General features: G+C 36.4%; 1 protein-coding gene across 1 annotated transcript in view; it reads left to right on the forward strand.

Annotated features, from left to right (window-relative positions):
• The window catches only part of PAFAH1B1 (platelet activating factor acetylhydrolase 1b regulatory subunit 1), a 78382-nt gene that overhangs the window by 48276 nt on the left and 7214 nt on the right, over positions 1 to 22892 (forward strand). Inside the window, exons 3-9 of the mRNA XM_040641162.1 lie at positions 7114 to 7198; positions 7438 to 7512; positions 8324 to 8530; positions 15271 to 15439; positions 17248 to 17350; positions 18235 to 18463; positions 21857 to 21958. Coding sequence (XP_040497096.1) covers positions 7114 to 7198; positions 7438 to 7512; positions 8324 to 8530; positions 15271 to 15439; positions 17248 to 17350; positions 18235 to 18463; positions 21857 to 21958 — 970 coding nt within the window. The remainder of the gene's footprint in view (positions 1 to 7113; positions 7199 to 7437; positions 7513 to 8323; positions 8531 to 15270; positions 15440 to 17247; positions 17351 to 18234; positions 18464 to 21856; positions 21959 to 22892) is intronic.

The raw sequence follows: 22892 nt of genomic DNA on the forward strand, positions 1-22892 counted from the left end.
CTTAAAAAGAAAAAAAAAAGGTATGTTACCTGTCTGAAGCTTAGTTGATGTCCTATGGCAGAAGCTTATGGAATGACCCTCAGTAGTGTCTCTGCTTCAAATGAACTTTTTCATATCTTCTCCCCAGAACTATATAATTCATCTTGATATCTGTCTAAAATGGTGTAGCCTAGCTGGTGAGGGTCATCTGGAGCAGGGTACTAAAGGTGACAGTGTCCTCCTGGTGCTGTGAACTGGCATGCTTGATCCTGACTGGTCTTCTTTGTTATCTTAACAGTGTGTCCTCATAACCCTACAGACATCCCAGATTTATTGGGCCACTGCAGCCTTTTAGAACAAAGAGCATTAACTATTGCTTTCCTAATTTCTTAATATGTGAACTCAGCCTTTTCAGTGTGTCTCTTTTAATGGGCTTGGTAAGAAAACATCTTATTCAGTGTTTGTCAGCTTTTGATTTAACCTTGTTTCTCCTCATATAAACAATGAATTTAAAGTGAAATACTTATAGAATTCACAGAACATTTTTATTCATCCTTAGAGTGCTAGAGTACACAGTTTGAAAAACACTGTTACTGTCACATTGGCTTTAAAAGAGCCAGTTTTGATTCCTAGCTCCTCCACTTGATAGCCAAAAGGCCAGTTAAGTTCACTGAGCCTCTGTTTCTTTATCTGTGAAAAACAGCTTCCACCTCGGTCTCCTCTGATGCATGCTCTGGAATTCCCTATGCTCTGATTTGAATTTGTAGGAGATACTGCGGACCCAGAAGTATTTTGCTTTTATTGTTGGTACTTTTTAGAGTTGATACTGTTTTACTAGCAGTTCATAGCATTTGGAGTAACTTTTTTTTTTTTAAGATTTTATTTATTTATTTTAAAGAGAGAGAGTGCAAGAACACAAGCAGGGAGGAGGGGCAAGGGGAGAGAGAGAGAAGCAGACTCCGCACTGAACAGGGAACCTGATGCAGAGTTCGATCTCAGGACCCTGGGTCATGACCTGAGCTGAAGGTAGACCCTTAGGTTACTATCTGACTGAGCCACCCAGACGCCCCACATTTGGAGTAACTTTTAAAAATCTTACCTCATAGAGTTTGTGTGTATGGGTTGGTAGTGGTGGGTGTTACAAGTGATACTACAGCTACAAAAATTATCCTGGGGGATAAAAGGACAATGAGGAGAATAGAAAGTCAGCTAAAATGCTTAAAATCTGATCCTGGCATTTTAATACACTTGGGAGTCGTTTAGAAGGCAAACACAGATCTCACTCGTGATAGTTTCAAAGGATAACTGTATTTCTGTATGTAAGCCTAAGCTCTGTGTAGCCAATTCTGTTTGTTCATGGATACAAGTCCTTCATCTCAGTTCTTTCTTTCGATTTTAACCATTTTCTTTGCTTTGTATATAAGGTTACTACTTGGGGGTCTACTCAAAATTATCTGTTACACTTATGCATGAATTTTGCTTTGATTCCAGTGATTGGTTGCTTTTCTTCCATCTTCTGAGACTTAATAGATAATTTAAATCATGTGTATGAAGTTTCTTGGAGAGATGATTATAAACTTGTGCTTTGATGTCCACTTGTTTCAAAAGAGATTAAGTCTTCCATTCCTAATAAAACTGATGAAAATCAACTCTAGATTAGTAACTGAAATTAGTAGCAAGCACCGTTAGACTGTTAGATCCAAGAGATTCTTCAGTCTTAACTCACTGTTTAAGTGATAGTGGTACACCTTCCGTGATGGAGGTTCCACATTCACTGGATTCACCTATCCCTAATGACATAAGACTCATTTAACTTAAGTTCTAATTTGTTTTCTGTATTTTGTGTATGTATCTTGCTCTTTGGTCGTTCTGTGTTATGCCATGTAATATCTCTTTCCAAGCTTTTATATATCATAATGTTAACCAAGCATTTACCCTCATCTAATAAAAAGAGAATCCATCCCTTATATTCTCAAAAGTCACTGCTGCTCCCCAACTCCAGTGTTTTACAGTGCTCATTTGAAACCTTATTGTGGAATGGAATACTGAGGCCACTTGAAGTTCTGAAACAGTGCTTGCTAAAGTCAACGGGAACCTCTTAGTCCCAGGTTGCTTGGGCACTTTGTAGCCTTACTTTGACCTCTCTCGTGTGTTTGTCACTGCTGTCCATTGCCATTTCTTTGAAGCTTCCTTCTCCATTGCCTTGCTGACATCTCTCTTGTCTAACTTCTTTTTATTTTATTTTTTTTAAGATTTATTTATTTATTTTAGAGAGAGTGTGTGCATGAGTGGTGGGAGCGGTAGAAGGAGATGGAAAGGGAAAGAGAATCTCCAGCAGACTCCCCGCTAAGGGCGAAGCCTGGTGCGGGCTCTGTCTCAGGACCCTGAGATCATGACCTGAGCTGAAACCCAGAGTCGGACGCTTAACTGACTGAGCCACCCAGGTGCCCCTGTCTTTAGTTCTTAAATATTCAAGGTTCCATCAGTTACATTCTGGTCTCCTTTTTTGGCCCTCATTATATACCTTCTTTTTAATTGTCTTTCACCACTTATGTGGTTTGAATTACTACTCCCTGATTGCTAATTTTCCCAAATCCGTTCTTACATCAAGTCTCTCTCTCAAGCCATGACCTGTATATCTAATTACCTCTTATATCATGTATTTTTACTTAAATATCTTATAGCTACTTCAAGTCAGAAGGTTTAAAACTGAACTTATATTCTACCTCTTTTTCTTCTTCTTTTTTCACTGTGTTTTCTTTCCAAGTGAATGGTACTACAATTCACTAAAAACTTGTGAATTAACTGTGTCCTCTCATCTCTCACATCTAGTCAGTTATCAAAACAAAAGTCTAGTGGTTAAAAGTGTGAGTCATTTTTGGCTTCAAGGATTTGGGTGTAGGGCTTTTTAAAGAGCAGTATAAGTCCTTTTTTTCTTTTTTTTAAGATTTATTTATATATTTTAGAGTGTCTGCACAGGGGCCAGAGATGCAGAGGGAGAGGAAGAGAGAGTCTTAAGCAGACTCCGCACTGAGCACAGAGTCTGATGCAGTGCTTGATCTCATGACCCTAGATCACGACCTGAGTTGAAACCAAGAGTTGGATGCTTAACTGACAGTGCCACCTAGGCGCCCCATTATAAGTCCATTTTTAAAGCGCTTACGAAAAAATACAGCATATGGAAATACATAAAAATGGAACCACTCTAATTAAAGGAGGGAGGTGCAGAGCTCCACCTGCTTAGCCAGTTTCTTCCCCATCCACTCAGTAAATGTTTTTTGGAATTATTATCCTTGATTATTTTACTACTTGCTGGTTTTGTGGCCTTGATAAATCAGTCTGCCAATATATAATATAGGGGTAATAGATTTTTTTACCTACTTTAGCAGGATTGTTTTAGGATCAAAAGAGACAGTGAATGTTGTTTTTTAAATTGGATTTAACATTTTATAGAAAGTATAAATGTGACGTACAACTATAATGAGGTGCTGCTTTATGCACATTTCTAATCACCTGCATCTTATTCATTGCATTTGCCACACAACATCTTTTTAATAAAATGCAGATGTCAGGGGCACCTGGGTGGCTCAGTCTGTTGAGCATCTGACCCTTTATTTCCGCTCAGGTCATGATCTGTGGGTCATGAGATTGAGCCCTGCATTGGGCTCCACATTCAGCGGGAGTCTGCTTGAGTTTCTCTCCCTCTACCCCTCTCCCTGCTCATGCGCGCTCTGTCTCTGTCTCTCAAAAAAGTAAATAAATCTTTAAAAACAACGAAATACAGATGTTGGGTTAAGCTACATAGAACATAGAATATTGCAGAAATTTTAAAAATTTAACATCTAGTCCCCTTTTTATAAAAGTTACATAAGTAGAATCAAAGGATAAAAACTTGGGTTTTTTTAAGTCAGTAAATGCTAATCCAACTGTTTGAAAAGTAAAAATGGTAGAGGAATGACATTCATAACCATTGATAAAAATATAAATTGGTACAACTCTGGGGAGCAGTTTTTCAATAGCTATTAAAATGTCCTAAAATATATATATAACTTTTGTCTTTGTTCAGGCTACTCTAATAAAATACTGTAAGGTGGGTGGCTTATAAACAACAGAGATTTATTTCTTAGGTTACTAAAAGCTGGGAAATCCAAGATCATAGCACTAGCAGATTTGGTGTCTGGTGGTTCTTGCTTCCAATTCGTAGATGTCTGTTTTTATAAGGGCATTAATCCCATTCGTGAGGGCTCTGCCCTCATGACCTAAGCACCTCCAAAGGCCCTGTCTCCAAATACCATCATGTTAGGTGTCAACATTAAGATTTGGTGGCGGGGAGGAGGATGACACACAAACATTCAATCTGTAGCATCTTTTGACTTTAATGTGAAGTTGTGAGAAAGGCTTTATGTGAATGTTTATTTGCAACATTGTTTAAAATGTGAAAAATTAGAAACAACCTGGAAGTCCAGCAGTAGGTAATTGCTTAAATAAAATTTGGTACATCTACATCATAGAATATTGTGTTTGACTATTAATAACTATAAGGTTGTAGATGAATATTTACTGACATGGGAACATTTTTATGACATGGTGAAGAAAATTAATAGATTAAGTTACTTGATTAAAAGCCATACAGAGGTTCCTGGGTGGCTCAGTCGGGTGGGCAGCTGCCTTCGGCTCAGGTTATAATCTCACCAGTCCTGGGACCTAGTCTCCTGCCCCCCCCCCCTTGCTGAGCGGGGAGTCTACTTCTTCCACTCCTTCTGCCCCTCCCCCTGCTTGTTCTCTCTCTCTCTCTCTCTCTCAAATAAATAAATAAAATCTTAAAAAAAAAAAAAAGCCGTACGTAATGCATCCATGGTGGTGTGAATTTATCGGCAAAGAACATGGTATGAGACGACTATACTGAAGGGTTAGCAGTGCTAATCTGAAAATGCTGGGATTTTTTTTTTCTTAAACTAAGGAAAAGGAATAGTTGGTTTGCATTTTTCTCCTTTTACTATTCTTTCCTGGAAAAGTACCACCATTCATATCTTTACAAAAAATAAGTCCATTAAGATCATAATTGTTACAATTTGTGCATGTATTACATATATAATTTATTATATGAGCTTCAGAGTTGTAAGCTGTGTGCTGTGTCTTCAGGCAAAATTTCAGGCATTAGGGCTTGACCCTGAGGTAAGAATGGATCTAGGTTAGGAACTTTAAATATTTACAAGTACTATATATGATTTGTTTACCCTTGACATTTTTAAAGAAGAAAATAAAGCTAAGAAATAGATATGTTTTTTAACTTCTTTGTTTCCCTTATTATTTGGGATATTCTAACCAAGGGAAATTTACTTCTGTTGAAGGTTTGTAACACAGGCTCTGACAACACAGTATTTGATGGAATATTTTGAGAGATCCATTGCCTTCCTATTTTGTATTATTTGGGAAGGCCCAAGTAGAACTACTTGGAAATTAAGAGGAAGTAGATTTCAGCTCCATGTAAAGAAGATACTTCTTATGAATCAAGTTATCCATTAGTAGAACAGGCCAGAAGGTACAGGCTGTGTGATATGAGCAGCACACAGACACAGACTCACAATAATAGTAAGAATTTATCTTTCCTCCGCCCCCCGTGTTCCTGAATGTGATGTGCTTGACCCTGTCTTCCACTAGTTATTATGCTTTCATCTTTGGTATGCTAATAGTTACCTGGGATATAAAGTGTTTGTTGTAATTCCCTATTCTCTTTCTCCACTGTTTGTTTTACTTTTAACATGCCATTGAATTAAAACTTGATTCTACCAAGTCTACGGTACTACTAGCGTGTTTTTATTTCCTAAAGCATTAGGTGGGCAGTGGCTTTGATAGGGTAGTCACAGAGCATTTTTTGTGGTAGTAAAAGCATATGTCTATAATGGAATACAGTATTTTTTTAAGGCAGATTTATGTCTGCTAGTAAAGAATGATGGCTAAGATTGAGTTTATGTGACTATGTAAGAAACAAATATTATCTTTAGAAGACTATGCAGGAATGCGTGTGTAGGTAGATTGTCTCTGAATATACAAAACACTGATTAAGTGGTTACCTCAGGAATGGAATATTGGGGGTCAGTGGTAGAAAGGATATTTTATTGTGTACTTATATATTTAAATTCTGTTAAAACTTTGCATATATGTTAACTTTTAAATTATTTAAATTACAATGTTTTAAAGGAAATCCCAAACAACTATTTCTGCCACAGTGGTACTTAAGGCTCAAAAAAGTTGAGAGACATTGGAATAGGCTGCTTTAGGAGGGAGGTAGCTAATTTTCTCTTTGAAAGGTTATAAGGACAGCATGAATAAGCACCTGCTAATTCCGCTCTTCTAACCTTGGAATTTTCTGATTCTAAATGAATGTCTCATTCTATGATACTATACTGAGTTTAGAGCTTGTGTCCTTTTTTTCATCTGTCCTAATGGTTAAAATTATCTCTGATATTAAATACTTACTAATTATAATTTATCAGAACAATTTTCCATGCAAAACTAAATTTCAGTTGCTAGTCCTTGAGCATCTGCTAGCATAACAAGTAGTAAAGGAAGGCTGAATGTAAACATGAACAAAATTGATGATTCCTGTCACAAATAGATAGCTGTTCTGTAAGCTATATCTTGACCCATAGAGTCCCCACATCTTGTAAGGTAAGCAATACATAAGAAACTTATAACTGAAAGCTCAAGAATAGTGTTTTAATATTTTAGATGTACTATGACACAACTAAATGTTTTAGAGGCTTTTGGGGAAGGGTTCCTTTTTTTGTGAAATACTTGATGATTTAGAAGGGAATACTTTTAAAAGAGTGTCTTAAGATTTATGAGATTTAAAATAAAATATTTAACATAGAAGTCTCATTTTGCGGGGCACCTGGGTGGGTCAGTCAGTTGAGCATCCGACTCTTTGTTTTGGCTCAGGTCATGATCTCAGGGTCGCCCTATGTAGGGCTCCACGCCCACTTGGTGCAGTCTGCTTCTCCCTCTCCCTCTCCCTCTGCCTCTCCACCTGCTTGCACACGCTCGCTCTCTCTTTCTGAAATAAATGAATAAATAAAATCTTATTAAAAAATCAGATATTGTTAGAAGTCATTTGAATTTGTTTTCTTTCAGAAATCGAGCTATAGCAGATTATCTTCGTTCAAATGGCTACGAAGAGGCATATTCAGTTTTTAAAAAGGAAGCTGAATTAGATATGGTATGTTTGCCTTTTTACAGTTATTCGTGGTATAGTTAATAAGTGGATTTTACTCAAGTATCAGTATTCATCTGTCATGTCAGTTATTCACAAATGTTATCTACTTCAGCCCTAGGTTTTCACCCCCCCTTTCTTGTATAATCAGATATTTAGTAACATTTGGGTTTAGGTGATCGATCTGTATGCCTTGAACAATGTAGTTGAGCCATTTTTCAAAAGGTTCTCATTTTTTTCTCTAGAATGAAGAATTAGATAAGAAATATGCTGGTCTTTTGGAAAAAAAATGGACATCCGTTATTAGATTACAAAAGAAGGTATCTATGTCTTCTTTCTTTAAAGTGACTTGTATTCAGAGTGTTCTTATATAAACTTTCTGAAAACATTAACATCAATTATTCTTAGTACATTTACTTAGTACATTTACTCTTGAAAGGCAAATAAAAATCATTTTTATGCAGTAAAAAAAAAAAAAAAACTGTGACCTAGACAGGTCTTTGCTGATACATGCTAACTCATGCAACCCAGGCGTTGGCTCCAGTGAATCTACATAACCCTGACTTGAAAGAATTGATACTGAAAGAACTCATTTGTGCATTTAGATTGGAAGAAAGCATGTAGCCAGTATGATGCTGGGGAAAGAGCCTAAAGTGTGCATTTAGAGAAGACTTTTTCATCTCTGAGCTTTTTTTTTTTTATCTGTAAAGGAAGGCAGATAAATTCTGGTCCTAAAATTTATACTTTCAGTAGGCAAAGTTAGAATAAATAACATTGTTATAACATGAGTTAATCCATAAAAAGCTCTTAGAAAAGTTACTTAGCACATACATGCTCAATAAATGTCAGCTTTTATTGCACTGTTCTTCCTCTAATTGGTAGATAGAAATTGATATTTTTTTTTAGATAAGTAGTTGATACAGTCATAGCTTTTCTCAAGTTTCAGTGTTGTCACACTAATAAAATTTTGAGTAGTATGTTATATAGATCATTTTCAATTAAATTTGATGAATGCTTTGTAAATTACAAGTATCCTGCATAAACAGATGTAAACTAAAGGCGATTTTTTAAAATATCAGATATATTATTTTTCTTGGAATCTATCTGTATATAACTGTGTTCCTTCTCAAGGTTATGGAATTAGAATCAAAACTAAATGAAGCAAAAGAAGAATTTACGTCGGGTGGACCCCTTGGTCAGAAACGAGACCCAAAAGAATGGATTCCCCGTCCACCAGAAAAATATGCGTTGAGTGGTCATAGGAGTCCAGTCACTCGAGTAATTTTCCATCCTGTGTTCAGTGTTATGGTCTCTGCTTCAGAGGATGCTACAATTAAGGTAATTTTTAAAAAATTAAAGATGTACAATAGGGTAACTGTTCAAAGCAGATTAAAATTAACTGGGTAAAAGAAATAGAACCTGAAAATGAAGACCTGTGCAAGGCAGGAAAGACAGGAGCTAGTAGCTTCTGAGAGGCAAGCTGCCAAGTAGGTTTACTGATGAATTTGAGAAAATTGGGTGTCACTGATTTAGTGTTGGGCCATAGGTCGCCTAGTAGTTGAATAATTTTTGTTCTTGGAGAATGAAGACATAAGTGTACCTTGCTTTTAAGCAGAGGTTATAGATGAAAATAAAGTACTTCAGGGGGTGAATATGTTTTGCAAAAGAATTCAGTAGGGGACTTACTCAAATTGGACTCTCCTTATGTATTTTAAGTACTGGCTTTGATTCCAAACAGTAGATCTCTCCAGGGATGTGGGGATATAGAAGGTTTTCACTTTATAAGTTATGTATTTCTCTCATTTTTGTATTTTTTACAATAAGTATATACATTTTAATGTTTTATCTTTTAATCCAGAAAATAAGTTGTTTTTATAATTCCCTTTGATCCAGACACAATACAGTAACAGTTGTATAAACTACCTGCAGAGAGCTAAGTAAAATATAATTACAAGGTTTAGGTAGGTTTTTCTCTTCTAAGGCTTTTTCCAGATTAAGTTCTAGATTTTAAAAAGTTTCATTTATAGAGGTATATAATTAAGAAAACATGAGTAGGTTGTTAAGACTATATATATTGCCTAACAGCAGTCCAGTGTAAAATACCATAATGACATAAATGTGACTCTACTTAATTTGCTCTTCAAATTAAACATTTTTTATATTTTCCTTATGTGGTTTCTTTCTTTAGTTTCTAAATCAGTGGCTTCCTTCCATCCCATGAGCTGGTGATCCATGGGGTGGGCTGCAAAGTAAATCATATGTGTACCATGTGGTCTGAAAAGATTACACACCTGATACATTAACCATTGCATACATTAACCATTAACCATTGTGTTTCAAATACATGTAGACAGGTATTTAAATTATTGATTTCCTGATAGTCTCATATACTGTAAAACTGCTATCATGAGGCATAAGGGTGAATAGGTTAAAAACCCAGTCTTAATTATTAATTTTGCATCAGTGGCATAAAAGCATAAACAAAACCATAAATCTGCCATCTTAAAATATGTCTATTGGGGCACCTGGGTGGCACAGCGGTTGGGCGTCTGCCTTCGGCTCAGGGCGTGATCCCGGCATTATGGGGTCGAGCCCCACATCAGGCTCTTCTGCTGTGAGCCTGCTTCTTCCTCTCCCACTCCCCCTGCTTGTGTTCCCTCTCTCGCTGGCTGTCTCTATCTCTGTCGAATAAATAAATAAAATCTTTAAAAAAAAAATTAAAATAAAATAAAATAAAATATGTCTATTAAATGAACTTTAAAATATTACAAATCGGGGCGCCTTGGCTGGCTCAGTTGGTAGAGCATGCAACTCTTGATCTCAGGGTGGTGAGTTAAAGCCCCATGTTGGGTGTGGAGCCTACTTTAAAAAAGTAAAGCAAAGTGAAATGTTACAATTGGAAGTTTTAAAATTTCTGTGTATAATAATCATAGCATGTATCTCAGCAATTACTTAATAGCGTCCCTTCCATTTACTCTTTATTTAATGTGTGTACCCATGGTGGTTCCATTAATGAAAAGCATGTGCATTTAGTTTTGATTGTTTTTTTATTATTTTAGAAATAGGTTTTTTGTTTCTGATGAGTCATTTTTAATGATTTTTAGCTAGTTGTTTTGTTTATATGTGGAGGCTTTATAGGGTAGTTAGTTAATGCTCTTGGTTCAAGTCCTGACCCTGTCATTCAAAATTAATGTGATCATGGGCAAATTAAACTTTCTGTGCTTCTCTTTCCTCATCTATAAAATGAGGATAATGAATACTTATCTCATAGGGCTTTTGGTAGGATTAAATGAGTTAATATGTGGAAACTTTTTAAAACAGTACTGGCCAGATACTAAGGAGTACTTGGTGCCAGCAGTGTTTTAGTACCATGAACAGATTTTCTTCCTTTGGACTTTTTATGTCATTTCCAGTCATCTTTTATCATAAATAATGTTCTGTTCATTCTTACACATAAAGCTTTTTTTCTCATTACTTCTGTGTATATTTTTTGGAATGAAAAAACAATATTTTCCTACTCGTTCCTTCCATACTTCTGTTATTCAGTTGCAGTAAAACCTAGGTGATTGCTAAATGAAGGTTGTGATAGAACTACTTTCCCAAAAACTCAAGGGAGAATATAGACAGAATTTTTGTAATTTTGTGACTCTGTTGGACAAAGTGCTTCATACATTTAAGGCTGATTGTTGGTAATACGATTCTTTGGCTTAAAATTAACTAATGTGTACATAACATATAGTAGTATAGTGCCTGACAGATTTAGGTAGATCCAGTAAAATGTAGTTTATGTTATAGTTATTGATAACAGGAATTTTCATTATATTATTTCCCTTGTGCATCTGGTAGATACAACAGAGTGATTCCTTTTAGAGTAATGCATTTACATCATCAGTCTTTAAACTTTAATAATTTAGGGAAAATGTAGGATAGATATTTGAAATAGTTCATAACAGTGTTTTGCATTACATCATTTAAATTTTTGAAATGTTATTTCTTTCTTTTTCTTTTTCTTTTCTTTCTTTCTTTTTTTTTTTAAGATTTTACTTTTAAGTAGTGTCCACACCCAGTGTGGGGCCAAAACCCACAACCCCAAGATCTAGAGTCACACCACCGACTTAGCCAGCCAGGCACCCCTTGAAATTTTATTTCTGATTGTTATATAGAACTATTCTTTAATATTTTAAGATGAACAGCAAACAAAACTGAAAAATGTGCATTCAACTAATGAAGCAGATGAAGGACTGCCACCTTTTTTTATTTTTATTTTTTTTTAAGATTTTATTTATTTATTTGACAGAGCACAAGCAGGGGAGTGGGAGAGGGAGAAGCAGGCTCCCCACTGAGCAGAGAGCCCGATTCAGGGACTTGATCTCAGGACCCTAGGATCATGACCTGAGCCAAAGGCAGATGCTTAACTGACTGAGCCACCCAGGCGCCCCAGGACTGCCAACTTTTTATTAAGAGTTCAAAACAAATGTGAAAAACAGTAGTAATCATCTCAATAGAAAACTGAACTGTGAGATACGAACAGACAATTCATAGAAGAAGAAAAAATGGCCAACCAACAGTAACAAAAGTTTTGGCTTTGCTACTAATATTAGAAAAATGCATATTAATATTTCAGTATATCTCAAATCTGTCCGTGTATTTTACTTTTTTGCTGAGAATTCCTAGTGATGAGAATGCCGGTTTCATTAAATTCTTTTTTTTTTTTTTTTTAAAGATTTTATTTATTTATTTGACAGAGATAGAGACAGCCAGCGAGAGAGGGAACACAAGCAGGGGGAGTGGGAGAGGAAGAAGCAGGCTCACAGCAGAAGAGCCTGATGTGGGGCTCGATCCCATCACGCCAGGATCACGCCCTGAGCCGAAGGCAGACGCTTAACCGCTGTGCCACCCAGGCGCCCCTCATTAAATTCTTATTACATTTGCTACAATCTTATGAGAGAACAATTTAGCAGAATGTATGAAGGGCTTAAAAAGTCTGTACTTTTGACCCAAAATTCTTTTTCACCATCTGACCTAATACTGCAAAATGAGGACTAATATTTTTCAATATTCAAAGATTTTCATTTATATAATGTTTTCTATAATAATGAAAGATTTTAGGGGCACCTGGGTGGCTCAGTCGGTTAAGTCGTCTGACTCTTGATTTCGGCAGAAGTCCTGATCTCAGGGTTGTAAGATTGAGCCCTGGGTTGGGCTCTGCGCTGGGCATGGAGCCAGCTTAAGATTTTCTCTCCCTCTGCCCCCCTCCCCAAATTTAGGTAACAGTAGGAATTCCTTTACAAAAAGATGTTTGCCCCCAAAAAGGCAGGGGGAGGGAGAGGTGCGCAGCGTGTGGCTGGCTCAGTGGGTGGAGCATGCAACTTTTGAGCCCCACATTGGGTGTAGAGATTACTTAAAAATAAAACTTAAAAAAAAAAAAGTGTTTGCCAAGTCTTTAATGGCATGGAAAAATACTTGTGGTGAGAAGCAAAGAAGAAATGGGGTAATAATTATACTTAAAATTAGCATAGAAAGAATGGAGAAAAAACCATTCCTTTGGTAGGATAGTGGTTATTTTTTACTGCCTTTATATAAGTGCATTATAGATATTACGAGCATTTATTTTTAAAATCATACAAAAAGTAAGTATCAAGGAAAGGAAAAATAAAATTAATTCTTACTAATTCTTGATATTTACAAACTGACATTAAAATCCCTTGTTCACCATTTATGAAGAGACTGTTCATTTTCTGGGTATATTTATTTTAGAGAAAATGCTATAGTGTTCTTTGACAAACGCAGGGAAAGTTAACTGAAACTGAATTGCAAGATCACACCGTACTTATTTTTAGTATGTAAAATATTCATCTGAACTTTTGGTGTGTTAGATACTAAATGGGACAAAAATCTTACAAAAAAAAGAAAACTACTTACCAGTATTATACCATTCACGAACACATATGCAAAATTCTTAACAAATTATAAGCAAGTTAAATCCAGCAAATTATAAAAAGGTTAATTGATATGACCCAAGTACGGTTTATCCCAGAGTGCAGAATTGGTTCCACACTCAAAAATCAGTGTGATACACCACATCAATAAAAAAACATAATGGGTTCTGAAAAAGCATCTGACAAAATTCCAATATTCATTCATGATTATAGCTCTCAGCAAGCTGGGAAGGGAGCTTCATTAAGCTGATAAAAGGTTAAAAGGTATCTGAGCATAATACTTAATGGTGGAAAACAATGCTTTCCCCCTGAGATCAGGAACCAAGGCCAGGATGTTCAATCTCAACCACTCACAGTCATGTTTATAAAAGAGTGCCTTGTCAGTGCATAAGGCAGAAAAAGAAATAAAAGGCACACAGATTGGAAAGGAAGAAATGAAACTGTCTTTACTTGCAGACAACATGATCATCTATGTAGAAACCCCAAAGAATCTACAAAAAATCTACTAGAGTTTTGGCTGAATTTTTTTTTTTAAGATTTTATTTATTTATTTGACAGAGAGACAGCCAGCAAGAGAGGGAACACAAGCAGGGGGAGTGGGAGAGGAAGCAGCAGGCTGCCAGCAGAGGAGCCTGATGCGGGGCTCGATCCCAGAACGCCAGGATCACGCCCTGAGCCGCAGGCAGACGCTTAACGACTGCGCCACCCAGGCGCCCCAGAATTTTGACTGAATTTAACAGAATCTCTGGATACAGGGTTACTGTACAGAGGGTCATTGTATTTCCATAAAGTAGCAATGAATAGTTTGAAAATTGAAATTTTAAAATGCCCCATAGTAGCATCAAAAAACCCCAGAATACTTAAGGATAAATCTAACAAAATATGTGCAAAATTAGAAATCACTTCTATGTAGAAGTACTTGAATATATGGCTAAAAAACAATCTGTTTATATTGAGAAGGGTATATACATTTTCTGTAAAAGACACGTTTTTTAGGATATTTTATTTTTCTTGGATGAGGTTTTTATGTGGCTGTGATCATGTGTAATTTTGTGTTCTTTTTTTGTTTAACACTATTTTATTATGTCACAAGTTCCTTATACTTGCAGGTCTTATATCTGCTTAGCCATTCCCCTAACGTTGCATATTTAGATTGTTTCCAAGTTTTCAAAAGTTTCTTTTGAAACTTTTCTAAGTTTCTTTAAATTGGTTGGTATATACTGTACTATGGAGAAATTTGAACCTACCATAGGAAGAATAGAATCAGTCATTTGATTTTAGAGCATGTAATTGGTGTCGGGTAAAAGATTGAACTTAAGACTAGCATTTGACCACCAGAGTGAAAGTTAAGTATGTTCTTGAGGTCTGTTTCTAATATCTCTTCTTTCGTTAATAAAGATTTATTTATTTATTTGAAAGAAAGGGAGAATGAGAGAGAGTGCAGTCAAGGGGAGGAGCAGAGGGAGAAAGACAAGCAGACTCTGCACTGAGCGTGGAGCCCAGAGCGGGGCTCGATTCCACAACCCCAATAGCACGAGCTGGGCCAAAATCGAGAATCAGATGCTTAACCGACTGAGCCATCCAGGCACCCCTAATATTTATTCTTGATAGCTTATTATGTCTGTTATCTTAGAAGAATTATCTTTAAAATATGTGTCAGTGACTTCCCATTTTTGCATCAAAATGATACATGCTTTTGTTAATCTACTGTTCATGGACAGTAACATCTAGTGAAGTCTCTTCTTACCTCTTAGATGTCTGAGCTTAAGCACTCTTTATTGTCCCCTAATATTCTACAGATAGATGCCTATCATAACTGCCCCCAAAACTTTTGTCTTTAAATTTACTTGTTTACATGTCTGTTGTCTCCTGTCAGACTGGGAAGAGACTTTGTCTTTTGGCTTTATATACCTGCTCACTAGCGTAATTAGGTATATGGTAGATAATGTAGTACCAGAAGTCTGTTTTAATAATTACAACTTCAGTTTTCTCTGTAGAGAAAAGACCAATTTATACTTGAAGATGTGCTGTTTCTAAGATAGTTCTTTGTCATTTGCTCATACTGGTCTGCTGAGCGCTAATGTGAAATGAGAAAGAAGGGATAGGTTGATGTTAACTAAGTTTCTGATCACTTGACAGGTGTGGGATTATGAGACTGGAGATTTTGAGCGAACTCTTAAGGGACACACGGACTCTGTACAGGATATTTCATTTGACCACAGTGGCAAGCTTCTGGCTTCCTGTTCTGCAGATATGACCATTAAACTATGGGATTTTCAGGGCTTTGAATGCATCAGAACCATGCACGGTAAGGGGTAGAGGATAGTATTTTGATACTGATTTGTAACGTGACATTCCAGAGAAAAGAATATTGTTTCTAATAGTGCGCAAGTCCCCTACATTTAATTCTTAATTGTATCAGTGGAAGAGTCTATGATGTAAATAGCCCATGGATAACTTACACAGTAGTTGAGAGTTGTTTCAGTTATGAGGTTTTAAGTATCTCCTAGTACTGGTTTATATAAAATACTTAATTCGTTTTCAGGAATGTTTTTGGATAAGAAAAACTGCTGGGACATCTGTCTTCAAGAAAGAAAGAAAAAATGAAGTTATTGGGGATTTGTTTTGTTTTGTTTTGTTTTTCATTTTTCTCACTTGGGAAACTGAAGTCCAGAGCGAATAGGTATAGTAAAAGCTGGGACCTAGCATTTCTCGCTCACCTCATAATGTTCCACATATACTGTAGTCTTAATGTTAGGTTGTTTTCCTGGGTCTTGTCATAGACACTGTTCTCTGAGGTGGTTTGGCCTTGTGGAAAGAACATGGGCTTTGGAATTAGATATCTGGGTTCAAATTCCTACTTGTTTACTTGTGGCATTGGGAAATTTCAACCTCTTTCATCTGCAAGATAGAAGTAATAATACCTGTCATAGGATTGTTGTGATGATAAAATGAAATCATATACGTGAATCATCTTGGTGTAGTATCTGGCACATAGAAGATGCTCAGTAAGGATTTTTGTTGTTTCTTTAAACATGATAAAATTTTAATGTTTGGATTTTACATGAGGAACACATGCTGTGTTGGTAATAAAAGGGTTTTTTTTTTTAAATAGATAATCCAGTGGTGTAAGTTATGTGATTACATAGAAAGTATAATTTGAAGGGTGTTTTTCCCCCAAAAATTAAGTGGGAAGCTTACCAGTTAAAGAAGTTCTTTCGTAAAAGAATTGAATCCTTTCGTCAAATCTAGTGTTTATGTTTCTTTGAGTAGCCTGTATCTTACTGCTATGACTTTACTAAAGAAGAAGGGGAGTGGGTGATACAGGCTTCCAGTTATGGAATGAAGAAGTCAGGGGAATAAAAGGCACAGCATAAGGGATAGAGTTAACGATACCGTACTGGCGTATGGTGGCAGATGGCAGCTACGCTTGCGGTGAACATGCCATAGTGTATGAACTTGTCGAATCACTATGTTGTACACCTGAAATCAATGTAACGTGTGTCAACTATACTTAAATTTAAAAATTTTTTTAGAAAGGAGTTCTTTCCAACCATTGTATATTTCTTAAAATAATGATATTTATGAGGATTGTCTGGGGCTTTTTCCACAAAGGATAGCTAATTAGGAAAGTGAATAATGCATATAGAATAATGCATTTTTACCCCCAGGGACATGAACAACAAAAAAAGGAAATTTTCAATCACTATTTTAAATTTGGAACCAAATCTTTCTATTTAGCTTTGTAAATCTTATTTCCAACATACATACCATGGAAGTTTTTGTGTGTTTCTAGTGTTCATGTATAAACATTCAGCATATTAGTGTATTCAGATGCTGATGGTACTGATGCCTTGTGATGTTAAAACAGTTGTACAGTTGAAATTTAATCATAAATTGTGCTAGCTACTTAATTCATTATGGATTATTTTTTTAAGTTGCTAATTCCTTAACTTGTGTGTGTAAATCCAAGTTTCTTATCAAATTTATATAAAGCCCAGTGTATTTAAAGTTGCTGTGATGTTCGAAATCCCATGGTAAAATCTCATGGTAAATTGAGGTGTGATTGCTTTTCGTGATACACCACTGACTACGTTGCTGTGTTGTGTGTTTTAGGCCATGACCACAATGTTTCTTCAGTAGCCATCATGCCCAATGGAGATCATATAGTGTCTGCCTCAAGGGATAAAACTATAAAAATGTGGGAAGTGCAAACTGGGTGAGTAGGGTTGGTTGAAAAGGTGTTGTCAGCTAAAGAGATATTAAACAACCAAAATGTGTTCTGAACCAATTATTCTGACTTTAACCCAGAATGATTATGGTGCTGGTTGTGTTATATATTTTAAAATGAGGTTTTAATCTTTGAATGTTTTCCAAAAAGGAACAGGAAAATTATAAAAGAAACTGTCCTTGAGAGCCATTTTCTATGCAGTGGCTTCTTTTTAGATTTTCTTTATTTGTTTGAGAGAGAGAGCATGAGTTGGGGGCGGGGGGAGGCAGAGGGAGAGCAGCGAGCCCGACTTGGGGCTGCGTGACCTGAGCCGAAGGCAGATGCTTAACCAGCTGAGCCATCCAGGCGCCCCCAATGGCTTATTTCTCTGTGGTCTTTTTTTAGGTGATTTCTCTGTGGGTTGAAATAAAACGTAAATAACATTTGTGCAGGTATTCCCTTATTAGGCTGAATTTGATTGTGCTTAGAATGACACATGATTGGTATCATAAAACCTTAACATACTGCTAGTTTTACCCAGATTAGTAGTGTGCACCCTTTTTCCCAACAAGGCTATAAATACTTTTGTTAGGTTTATTGTGTGTGTTTAGTTTTGGAAGACTTATTTCTCTCTATATTTTACCTTCTAGAATGTGTTGATTAGTTAGCTCCTTAATGATACTCCCATCAGCACATTTTGATTGATGTTTGGTTTTCCAGCCTGTCCCCATCTTTTATTAACCGTGAATGTACATTTCTTCTGTTGACTTGCATGTCATTACTCTAACTTGGTGTCAACCTCTTCATTCCACTGCATAGCTAGTTTTATGTTGCTTCTGGAAAGTGTCCGAATAATTGCCATTCACGATGTAAATTATTACTTACTTCGACAGCTACTGTGTGAAGACATTCACAGGACACAGAGAATGGGTACGTATGGTGCGGCCAAATCAGGACGGCACTCTGATAGCCAGCTGTTCCAATGATCAGACTGTGCGCGTATGGGTCGTAGCAACAAAGGAGTGCAAGGCTGAGCTTCGAGAACACGAGCATGTCGTAGAATGTATTTCCTGGGCTCCAGAAAGCTCATACTCTTCCATCTCTGAAGCAACAGGATCTGAGGTATGTGATTTGTGTGTCATTTCATGATTTTATTGCTGATATCAGAACCTTAGATAACTTTTCTCATGCTCAGTTTCAGGGCAGTTAACGCATTGACAAATCTGCATCCCAAAATTCTGAATCTTGAAACTCTTTCCTCTTTCGAGCTTGTGGAAGTATTTATATTTTCTAACCAGTGATTGTTGTCAGCTGACCCTTGACTTGTGCTGGGGAGGGTAGATTCTCCTGAAGAGTAAAAGTGGTCATTAGATTTATCAGAAATGCCATTCTTAGTATAGCAATGCAAAGTAAAACTTACGGGAGAGGTTACAGTTATCTTTTAGAAGAATAGCCTTTAATGAACCTAATTATTTTGTTTATAAATTTATGGTGGAATGCAGTTCAGTCCTTACATATTTATTTTAAAGAATATTTCATATGGAGGTCTCTTGATACCCTTGATCACTAGAAACACTGAGTCTGAAATTTTATTTAAGTTTTTATTTTAATCACCTGGTTCTCATCCCAAGTGCACTCCTTAATGCCCATCACCTATTTCATTTCATCCATCTTCCCACCCTCCTCCCCTCTGGTAACCATCAGTTTGTTCTCTATAGTTAGGAGTCTGTTTCTTGATTTGTCTTCTCTTTTTTCCCCCTTTTGCTTGTTTTGTTTCTTAAATTCCACATGGGAGTGAAATCATACGGTATTTGTCTTTCTCTGATTTATTTCATTATAGTGTTCTGACTTATATTCTGACTTACTTCATTATACTCTCTAGCTCCATCCATGCCATTGCAAATGGCAAGATTTCATTCTTCTTTTCCCCCCATTTTTTAGGAATGAATAATAGTCCATGGTGTGTGTGTGTGTGTGTGTGTATGTGTGTGTGTGTGTGTGTGACAACTTTAGCCATTCATCAGTTGATGGACACTTGGATTGCTTCCGTATCTTGGCTATTGTAAATTATGCTGCTGTAAATGTAAGGGTTCGTGTATCCTTTTTAATTAGTGTGTTTTTTTAATTCTTTGGGTAAATACCCAGTAGTACAGTTACTGGATCATAGGGTAGTTCTATTTTTTAACTTTTTGAGGAAGCTCCATACTGTTCTCCACAGTGCCTGCACCAGTTTGCATTCCCACAGTGCAAGAGGGTTCCTCTTTCTCCACATCCTCACCATTATTGTTTCTTGTGAAACAATTTTAGCCATTCTGACAGGTGTGAGGTGATACCTCATTGTAGTTTTGATTTGCATGTCCCTGATGATCAGTGATGTTGAGCATCTTTTCATGTGTCTGTTGGCCATCTGGATGTCTTCTTTGGAAAAATGTCTGTTCATGTCTTCTCATTTTTTGATTGGGTGTTGAGTTATATAGGTTCCTTATATATTTCGAATACTAACTCTTTATCAGATACGTCATTTGCAAGTATCTTCTCCCATTCAGTTGGCTGCCTCTTTGTTTTGTTGATTGTTTCCTTTGCTATGCAGGAGCTTTTTACTTTGATGTAGTCTCAGTAGTTTATTTTTGCTTTTGTATTCCTTGCCTCAGGGGACCTAGCTAGAAAGAAAAATTACTGCCAATGCTGTCTTCTAAGATTTTTATGGTTTCAGGTCTCACACTTAGGTCTTTAAGTGTGTATGGTGTCAGAAAGCGGTCCATTTTCATTCTTTTGCATGTTGCTGTCCAGTTTGCCCAGCACCATTTGTGGAAGAGACTGTCTTTCCCATTGGATACTTTCCTGCTTTGTCAAAGATTAATTGACCATATAATTATGGTTTTATGTCTGGATTTTCTATTCAGTTCCATTGATCTGTATGTCTATCTTTGTGCCAGTACGATACTGTTTTGATTACTACAGCTTTGTAATGTAACTTGAAGTCTGGAATTGTGATGCCGCCAGCTTTGCTTTTCTTTTTCAAGATTGCTTTGTATTTGGGGTCTTTTGTGGTTCCACACAAATTTTAAGATTGTTTGTTCTAGTTCTGTGAAAAATGCTGTTGGTATTTTGATAGGGATCGCATTAAATGTGTAGATTGCTTTGGGTAATACAGACATTTTACCAGTATTTGTTCTCCCAATCCGTGAGCATGGAATGGCTTTCCATTTCTTTGTGTTGTCTTCAGTTTCTTTCATCAGTGTTTTACAGTTTTCAGAGTATTCCACCTCTTTGGTTAGGTTTATTCGTAGATATCTTACAATTTTTGGTGCTTTTATAAATGGTATTGTTTTCTTAATTTCTCTTTCTGTTGCTTCATTATTGAATGCAACAGATTTCATATATTGATTTTGTATCCTGCAACTTCACTGATTTGCTTATCAGTTCTAGCAAGTTTTTGGTGGAGTCTTTTGGGTTTTCTAGTCTGGAGGTTTATTGTATTTCTTCACGGTTCTTAATTTGTAATTTCCATGATTTCAGTCTTTATGATTAATAACTTCATATAAGTTACAGAATATTATTTCTTTGAATAAATTGCCTGAGTCGAAATTGACCGTGTATCTTTTATGTAAACAGTCCTTTTGGGGATTTTTGCTTTTGTTAGTTAACATACAGAACAATATTGGTTTCTAGGGTATAATTCAGTGGTTCATCACTTACATACAACACCTAGTGCTTGTCACAAGTGCCCTCCTTAATACCCATCACCCATCTAGCCCATCCCCCACTCACCTCCCTCCATCAATCCTCTTTGTTCTCTGCCATTGATTCACTTATGGCTGTTTCTCTCTATTGTGGATATTTTTAAATTACATTTTAATAAATGAAGGAGGAGAATCTTCCTCCTCAGCCCCCATCCTCCCACCCCCAAAAATTATTTTTCCAAAATGAGGCTTCTTTAGTAACTTCTTTATATTTTGGCTCACTAGTTGCGTTTTCAAATTCTTTTTGCTGCCCTCTGGTGGTGGTTTCTTACCATGTCATAAATTTGATTGTGGCTGACCTTGAATAGACTGAATTAAATAGTTTGAAATTTTTTCTTGATTACAGAAGTCTTGAACAGTAAATTTATCATCCCATTAGTATTATAGAAACTGAATCTTAATCTTAGTAGAGATATTCTGTTTTTATGTTATCTGGGTCCTTCCTGTGTTACAGTCTACATATGTCAAAAGACCTGTGTATTTTGATAGAGAAAAATATGAAGAATAAGCCCTAGAGATCTAATTGTATTCTCGCTACCTAAAAGGGGGGTGGAAATGTATATACAAGGTGATGGATATTTTAACTAAACTGATTATGATGGTCATTTTATAATATATATGTATCTCAGAACATCAGATTGTGTATAATAAACATGGATTTGTCCCCCAAAATTGCATTTTTATAAAAATTGGAAATACAGATCATTGATAGAAATAAAGTCCTCACCTAACTTCTTAAACAGGAAACTTAATATTTGTATGTTTTCTATAGACTAAAAAAAGTGGCAAGCCTGGGCCATTCTTACTGTCTGGATCCAGAGACAAGACTATTAAGATGTGGGATGTCAGTACTGGCATGTGCCTTATGACCCTAGTAAGTTTGCATAATCTTACTGCTTCTTTTGTATCTTAACTTACCTTTTTTGGTTAGATGCCTTGTGATATCTTATTAAATAATCTGAATTATTGCCGGCTTTAAAAGAACTTCTTTATAAAGACATTTTTTCTTAAACTTTTGTAATTCCATTGTTACAGTGATGTGAAAATTATTCCTGTAGAATGTCATGTTTATATAAAGAATCTACAAAGCCAGTTGATGCCAGGAGGGAGATCTAGCTCACTGTGTCTTTAAAAATTATATATCTCCTGTGGGAGAGAAACAGTATTATTATAGACTCATATTTTTTGTAAGAAAGAGAGCACGTGCGCACCCGCACAAGTTGAGGAAGGGGCAGGGGGTTGGGGAGAAGTAGACTCCCTGCTGAGCAGGGAGCCTGACATGGGCCTAGATCCCAGGACCCCAAGATCATGACCTGAGCTAAAGGCAGGCACTTAACCAACTGAGCCACCCAGGTGCCCCTAGACTCATTCATTTTTTTAAACTGTTTTTGTATTTCACGGTATTTAATTTTAATATGAATCCTTTTAACTGTTATCTGTTTGTTCTCATGGTCCAATTTATTTGGTTTATTTTACCATTCTGATGTTAATGTTGTTACTTAGCTTTATGACTTGGAAATGCTTATTTCGTTTTAGGAGCACCTAGAATTTGGTATTAGGATATATAAATGAGGACGCCTGGGTGGCTCAGTCAGTTAAACAGGTGCCTTCAGCTCAGGTCATGATCCCAGGGTCCTGGGATCGAGTCCCACAGCGGGTTCCCTGCTCAGTGGCGAGTTTGCTTCTCCCTCTCGCTCCATCCCTCCGCGCTGCTCTTTCTCTCTCCCTAAAATAAATAAAATCTTTAAAAAAAAAAAAAAAAAGGATATACAAATGATAGTTCAGCATTGTTGACATTCTTATTTGCC

Source organism: Ursus maritimus, unplaced genomic scaffold (genome assembly GCF_017311325.1).
Source record: "Ursus maritimus isolate PB19 unplaced genomic scaffold, ASM1731132v1 scaffold_24, whole genome shotgun sequence".
NCBI lineage: Eukaryota > Metazoa > Chordata > Mammalia > Carnivora > Ursidae > Ursus > Ursus maritimus.